We start from the raw sequence: 7,415 nt of genomic DNA on the forward strand, positions 1-7,415 counted from the left end.
GTACTGAGACAAGACGACAACAATAGACCATTAATTTACACAACGCCCAATCGCCTTGGCTACAGCTTGGGTCTCAATACAAGATTGAAATCGACCTATCTGCTCATCGAATGTCGAGGCGGAAGAGGTGTGCTCTTGCAGGGAAGCAAGGATTTAGGGAAATGGCCAGAGGTGAAACTGGAAAGTGTATCCAACTTTTCGGTAAGATTCTAAATTAGAAAAGGAAGCGAGTTTCTTGTAGTACAATGCCCAGGAATTACGGAATTTTATGCAGCGTCTCATCGCCTGAATTTTATTAAATCTGCTGTTCGAAACACGGAAACGCGTTATGCATGCTATTGCGTTACTATTGTTTTGAGTGTGCATTGTTAGGGTTCGTTCAGTGAGTGTGCGTTGAGAAAGGTCGGTTTAATGTGAGACAATACGATACATTTTACAATAAATTCCGAACAATTTTGTTTAGGATAACCCAGCCTAGCAGTTTAGCTATACTAGACTGTGTTGTCGACAACTTACTTGTGTTCAGCAGTGTGACAAGCTGTGCTAGTATGGGAAACAGCAGCAGTGAAAGGGCCAGTGTGGGTCAGGGTGACAGGCCATATCCGCGAGATGGACAAGGTGCCAAGGATGCAGCGCACCCGAAGATTCTGATGGACAGCATTGAGGATGGTGACATTTTTCACAGAGAGGATGCAAAGGTAAGCTATTAGTTAAACTAGGAAACATACAGACGTGCAGTTGGTAACAGATGACGCCAGTTTCACTGTTTACAGGTGTGGTGCATGAGAAAGAAATAATACATAAATGCTGCTTGTGAATAAACAGAAGGTCTGGTTTTGACCAGTGACATCACTAACATGTTTGATGTCCCTGTAAATCGAATTGGCAAGGCTCCACAAGAGATCCAAGAGTTTCTGGCTTGGCAACGAGACCTGGAGAGTGACAGTAAGAACACTGCTCAGGCCAGGCCCACAGTTTTCCGCTGGACTGGGGCTGGCAAGGAGATCTTTGTGTCGGGGTCGTTCAACAACTGGGCCACCAAGATCCCGCTGAACAAAAGGTATGGTTGCAAAAGCATGTGTTTCATTTGTCTTTGTGTTTTCTTGATGCATTAATAACATGTGAAGTTTTGATTACCTTCTCTGTCTATTAAAATACTGTTTGTTTAAATGTACCTTTTCAGTCAGAACAACTTTGTAGCCATTATGGACCTTCCAGAGGGAGAGCACCAGTATAAGTTTTGTGTCGACGGTCAGTGGACTTTAGATCCAACAGGGGTACGTTTCTTTCCATATTTAATCGTCCAAATAATTCAGTTCAATGAATGACATGTCATATCCTGTCAACCATTCAGTCCAACAACCTCTTCCTCTCCAGGCTGTGATCACAACCAAGACTGGCACTGTTAATAATGTCATCCAAGTGAAGAGGACTGACTTTGAGGTCTTCGATGCCCTCATGATAGATTCAAAAGCGTGTGCAGACATGTCAGGTACAAAACACAGGCCTATGAATACATAGTGGTCAGCCATAATTGTTACGGGATAAGTGATTAGCAAAAAGATGAATGTGCTTAAAATAAATGCCTTTCTTTTTTATTCAAGTGTAGAAAACGTCTATCCTTTCTCCCTGCATGTGAGTCACTCCGGTTTGTTTTTTGTTTTTTTAGACCTTTCTAGTTCCCCTCCAGGCCCCTACCATCAAGATTCGTACGTCACCAAGACTGAGGACAAACTCAAGAGCCCCCCCATCCTGCCCCCTCACCTGCTGCAGGTGCTCCTCAACAAGGACACTGGTGTGTCGGTGAGTTTACATTTGACATTTTTGTCATTTAGCAGACACTCTTATCCAGAGCGACTTACAGTAAGTACAGGGACATTCCCCCCGAGGCAAGTAGGGTGAAGTGCCTTGCCCAGGGACACGCCGTCATTTTGCACGGCCGGAAATCAAACCGGCAACCTTCTGATTGGTAGCCCGATTCCCTAACCGCTCAGCCATCTGTGTTAGTGCCCAGAGCTGGGCTTTGGCACTCACAGATCATGGTTCTGTTAACCTTGTATGGCTGCAGTTAGAGTACCTTTGTGTCTATGTCAAACAGTGTGACCCGGCCCTGCTGCCAGAACCAAACCATGTGATGCTCAACCACCTGTATGCCCTCTCCATTAAGGTAAATGCCTTGCGCTTGGTCTGGAATACAGTTCTGCTGATGATAGAAACAGGACTTCACCATGTTAATTCCCCTCTCTGTTTTCTTTCAGGATGGGGTAATGGTCCTTAGTGCAACCCATCGCTACAAAAAGAAATATGTCACCACCCTACTGTACAAGCCAATATAGTACCAATAACTACAACAGCCTCATACCTAGTAATGTGTTCAGTTTTACATGTGTGTAATTATGCTACTCTTGTATGATTTTGCTTTTTATACCAATGATTAAACTTTTCCTTGTATGAACAATCTGAACAGGTGGAAAGTCTGGTATATTCGTCAGAATATGGTTGGACTTTTTATACTTTCGTACCATTTCACTTTAAGTAAAATATGTCAGTAGAATTAATGTTTTAAAGAGTTTGTACCTAATGTGTAGTTTGTGTTTCAGGAAAGTCATGGAAAGAGTAATTTGACCTGAAGATATGACTTTGATCATGCTGGTTGAATGGAAAATCTCTTATGTAACCGTGAGACAAGCCCAGATGTCCAGCGTATGAAGTAGATGTGTGTTTTGTGTAATCAGTGTCAAATTCAGCGGTTCAGTATACTAAACTGCACTCCCCTCCATTCTTCTCCTGCACCATAAAAATACATTTTTATTTTTTACATTACTTTTTAACAAGACATCGCTCAGTTAAAAATATTTCTGTGTGTATTGGCTCAGTTGAGACAGTGGACTTTAGGGTCCAGGTTCTTGTTCTCGTGATTGTATGTGTTCTTGGCAAAGCAGTGGGCAGCCACACGATCACACTCGCACACAAAGGCCTGGCACGGGTCATTGGAGGCTGTGGATACAGTTTGAGTTCAGGGTGTAGTCGACACACTACAAATGTTTTTAATTGAATTCAATCGAAAGGTTACCTGAGCAGGAGACTTGTTTGTTTTTGCAGGTGAAGTCATAAATCTTGATGTAAGGGGCATCAATAATAGGACGGCATTCTGGAAGAGACTTGCTGGCTCTGTAGCAGAGATCGTGGGATTTACAGCACCTGGTAGAAAGAGTTCACGCTTCTCAGGAACACTCTCCGACGAATACAATCAAGGGATACACAAATAATGAAAATGTTTGATCTAATCTAAAAAGTGGAAATGCCAATACCTATCCACACCATCGCGGGGGGTCCCAGAGCCACCTAACCCGCACCAGCAGCCGTAATTGTCGTACTTCAAGGGGTTCACTCCTGGCTGGATACAGTGGATCATTCCACCAAACTGCCACAGAGCCCGAGGCACGAGGGCTCCTTGGGCCATGCAGGCTGACAGAGGAGAGCATCAGTTTCACACCTTGTTATTGCATTACATTGTATGACTCAGACGCAGTTGAACTTACCAGTCAGCAACAGAAGAAAAGCAGAGACGTTCATGGTAGAGAATGGAAATAGAGAAAGGTCACATCTTGCTTAAATAGGGAGTGGTGGAGATAAGTTAAGTAAACTGGAGAAAGACATGGTTGTTGTTTAACCAGAAACCTAAAGTTATCTAAATGTTTTCCATGATAGTATGCATGCAGCACCTTTTTTTAACCCTAGGGGCAACAATGACTTATGTTTTATACAGCTCATAAATAACAAAGCACTAATTTCAGATTTATTGGGTAAAGGGTTTAAATTTACTGGAGGTTTTGCTTAATTCGAGTAAAGCTTCAGTCATGTAACATCCTGTGTGGATTATGAATCCATTTGGATTGTTCATAGTGACATTTTTTGATATCGTAGGCCCAGTTTCCCAGACATGGATTAAGCCTAGTCCTAAAGTGAGAAGAGACAAATTCAATGAAGATCTCCATTGAAAAAGTTTTTAGTCTAGGACTAGACTTAATCCATGTCTGGGAAACTGGGCCATAGTGTTTCCAATCATATTCAACAATACAATTTCATCGCTGTGCCTTGCATTTGGGTCAGAAATGGAAAGTTATATTTGGAGTTCAACAGGGTTGATACAGTGTGGATTGGTATCATACAGTGTTATTTGATAAAACGGTGGAAGGTAAACTGAAACAACCTTTTCCACCTAAAACTCCACGAGAAAACAGCTGTGTAAATAGCACAAGTTCCCATACATTTCTATGTAATATCTGACTTAATCTGTCTCCCAAATGTGTCACCCCATTCAGTCTTGATGACTAAGCATGTCTACTTGTTAATGTAGGTTTGAACCCAAGTAATGCTTGATATTTGCATATATTGGCCACTTAGACCAAGACACAATCTGTCAATCATCAAGAACCGCCTCTCAAAAGGTGTAGGCAATATATATAAATTGTGGACTGGCTCTTCAGCCCTGAGAGCCAAAATGAATCTGTCTCATACCCTGCTGGTCTTATCCATCTGTTTGCCTGTCTGTGAGTATTCAATGAACATTTATGGTTGGAAAATATGAAGCTTCACAGTAAATAGTACAACAATGAAAATACTATATAAAATAGGTAAATAATTATTTGTTAACTAATCACTTATTGTAAATAATTGCAGTGACGTTAACAGGAGCAAAGCCCTTCTCATCTGAAACACAACACTTTTCCTACTGCAGTCTTAACACGTCTGAGACGTGCCACTTGTTTCTCTCCTAGTGTTGGCATCCCCAGACGACAGGAATTTATGGCAGTTTAGGAAAATGATCCTATGTGCCAAACCTGATAGTTGGCCCCTGTGGGACTACGCTGACTATGGCTGCTACTGCGGAAAGGGTGGCTCTGGAACACCTGTGGATGATCTTGACAGGTACGTGGTTGAGAGACAGGAGACCCTGCTGGTTGGGCTTGGGGTAAGACTGAGACCAGGTGTATGTGGTCATAGAAGTGGTTAAAAACAAAGGAGAAACGTTTTTGAACCATATTTTAATCTAAAAAGTCCTCCTATGTAAGTTTGAAATGCATTTTCTATATGTGCCCTGTTTTTGTTCAAGATGCTGTGAGGTTCATGACCAGTGCTTCAGTGATGCCATGCAACATGACAAATGCTGGCCAATCTTGGACAACCCTTACACTGAAATATACAGTTACACGTGTGATAAACCTAGCAAGACTATTACCTGCCCTGGTGAGTGTTCAACACCCTCAGCAGAAAATTATCCTTTTGTAAATATCTATCCTTGAATTGGAATGTTGTGTGTGTAGACAAGGTAACACGATTAGTGCCTTATGGTGGTTTGCATACTTGCAACTACATGTCATTGGCTGTAGAATTATATAAATATCGCAATAATCTTGAACCATTGTGTACTGTCATCTTGATTACTCTTTCTTCCAATTCTTTCTCCCTGTCAGAAAATAAAAATAATGCCTGTGAGTTGTTCATCTGTGAGTGTGACAGGAAGGCAGCAATGTGCTTTGCCCAGCACCAGTGGAACCCTGAGCATTCCCAACTTCCTAGTGACCGGTGCAAGTAAACCAAACCGCAAACAAGAACATTCTATTTTATAGACAACCTGACACTCAAGCACTAAGGAAGTGGTCCACTTTTTTGTGCTATCTTGCTTGTCTTGAAATCAAATAAAAAGCATTTGCAACATCTCAAGACTGTTTTATTGTATTGTTTTAAACCAAACAAAATACTTATTGTTAGTCCACAGAAGAAGAAAAAATCTGTATTATATTTCATCCTATTTTCAAATTTCATCCTATTTTCCTTTGCCTATTGAGACCATCAGGATTTCAAGTTGACCTTTTCTGTGCCCTGAGTGTGTCATGTTTGAGGAGCGGTCTCAAGTCAGTAGACAAGAGTGAATGAATCTATGAAGGTTTGGATTTGTCCTGTGTGTAGGCTATACTGTATGGTTTGAATGGCAGTGGAGTTAATTATTTTAAATGACTTGTGAAAAATGTCTATACATTGTATCACATTTAGGATCAGATTATATTTAATTGCCAGTGATTAGTGTGAAGACGTTAATACTGCAAGTCCAAATACATCATAACATAATATAATAACAAAACATATTAATAAAATTAAATAAATTATAAGAAAAGGAAATCAAACAAAACCGACATCCTATCCTTACATCTCTTACCTCCTTCTCAACTGGTCTCCTAGGTCATTTGATTTTCTGTGACAGCTTTGGTCTCTGAGGGTTCAAAGTTTTATTTATTCCTCCCACCAAATGAGGCTTACACGTTAACACAAAAAGTCATTGCCGCAGTAGTTTAAAATTCAATACATCATATCCAATGTTCATATGATAAAATGGAGGCATATAAACTGGGTACATTGTGTACTAGAGATCATCTTCTTCAGAATTTTGTTTTCTGGTCAGCATCTGTCATGTATTTAATTGGGAAAGCATGGAATTTAAGTATTTCTACACATCAGTAAAATGTCTGACATAGTATGTTGTATTTATAGCAGTATTCCCATAATGTAACATACTATGCATCATTTCACACATGTAACATGGTATAACATGGAAGACACTCCCATATCATTTTCAAGATTAAACTACTTCATCCTACAAACAGCTTCGGTTAAACCATCTCAACAAGATGCAAGACACTAGTGGTTACCCATGTTACCCATACAACCATGGTAGTCTAACATTCTCTTAACTAGCAGTTATTTTTTTACACATCCTAAATGCTACATGCTACATGCTACAACAACCCTGTTTTCACTGTGCTGCTAGTCACTGAAGTTTATGAAAAATAAAACAGCGATAAAACCACTAAGTAGCATTGATGCCTAGAATTATTAGAAGATACCCCTTAGCTAGTTCATTCATCCTATTTTCAAAGTTCTAAATATCCTTATTTGCATGGTTGGCCTTTGCCTATTGAGACCATCAGGATTCCAAGTTGACCTTTTCTGTGCCCTGAGTGTGTCATGTGTGAGGAGCGGTCTCAAGTCAATAGACAAGAGTGAATGGATCTATGAAGGTTTGGATTTGTCCTGTGCTTCACAAATGTATCTATAGTTTAAAGAACAGTCTGCATCATTCCAATGCCGGTACGTTTGTCCACGTTTAATCCCATGAATCTGCGCACAGTCCTCCCCATCCACACGGTAGTCCCAGTTGTCTGGCTGTCCTTTATCCCAGAACCTGATAACAGGACGGCAAACAAAAGCAGTTATTAAATATATTGTCAAGTCAATATCATGCAACACATTGAGGCTGTTCTATTAAAAAATCTCATGTTAGTTCAAATTGGTCACCTATAAATCAACCTTTCCTTACTTTTCAGATGTTTTGAAGTCAGTTCCATCTACCCAGG

At 40.5% G+C, this 7,415-nt stretch overlaps 3 protein-coding genes and 1 long non-coding RNA gene across 4 annotated transcripts; 2 read left to right on the forward strand and 2 right to left on the reverse strand.

The window, feature by feature from the left end:
• Window positions 1-102: 102 nt before the first annotated feature.
• On the forward strand, window positions 103-2,464 carry prkab1b (protein kinase, AMP-activated, beta 1 non-catalytic subunit, b). The gene is made up of 7 exons (XM_062454904.1): window positions 103-698; window positions 891-1,060; window positions 1,184-1,277; window positions 1,378-1,492; window positions 1,670-1,803; window positions 2,099-2,167; window positions 2,259-2,464. Exons 1-7 carry the CDS (start codon window positions 549-551, stop codon window positions 2,334-2,336), a joined length of 810 nt encoding a protein of 269 aa, XP_062310888.1. The 5' UTR covers window positions 103-548; the 3' UTR covers window positions 2,337-2,464.
• A 336-nt stretch (window positions 2,465-2,800) lies between these two features.
• Window positions 2,801-3,656, reverse strand: LOC134015408 (phospholipase A2-like). The gene is made up of 4 exons (XM_062454911.1): window positions 3,543-3,656; window positions 3,312-3,468; window positions 3,074-3,201; window positions 2,801-2,997 (listed from the first exon to the last, which is right to left on the reverse strand). Exons 1-4 carry the CDS (start codon window positions 3,574-3,576, stop codon window positions 2,873-2,875), a joined length of 444 nt encoding a protein of 147 aa, XP_062310895.1. The 5' UTR covers window positions 3,577-3,656; the 3' UTR covers window positions 2,801-2,872.
• A 737-nt stretch (window positions 3,657-4,393) lies between these two features.
• LOC134015405 (phospholipase A2-like) lies at window positions 4,394-5,727 on the forward strand. Its single transcript, XM_062454908.1, has 4 exons — window positions 4,394-4,553; window positions 4,782-4,932; window positions 5,117-5,250; window positions 5,478-5,727. The coding sequence occupies exons 1-4, from the start codon at window positions 4,505-4,507 to the stop codon at window positions 5,597-5,599; spliced, it is 456 nt and encodes a 151-aa protein (XP_062310892.1). The 5' UTR covers window positions 4,394-4,504; the 3' UTR covers window positions 5,600-5,727.
• A 28-nt stretch (window positions 5,728-5,755) lies between these two features.
• Window positions 5,756-7,415, reverse strand: LOC134015410 (uncharacterized). Its single transcript, XR_009929104.1, has 2 exons — window positions 7,379-7,415; window positions 5,756-7,243 (listed from the first exon to the last, which is right to left on the reverse strand). It is a non-coding gene; the product is annotated as an uncharacterized LOC134015410 (long non-coding RNA).

This window comes from Osmerus eperlanus, chromosome 28 (genome assembly GCF_963692335.1).
Source record: "Osmerus eperlanus chromosome 28, fOsmEpe2.1, whole genome shotgun sequence".
NCBI classification, from domain to species: domain Eukaryota; kingdom Metazoa; phylum Chordata; class Actinopteri; order Osmeriformes; family Osmeridae; genus Osmerus; species Osmerus eperlanus.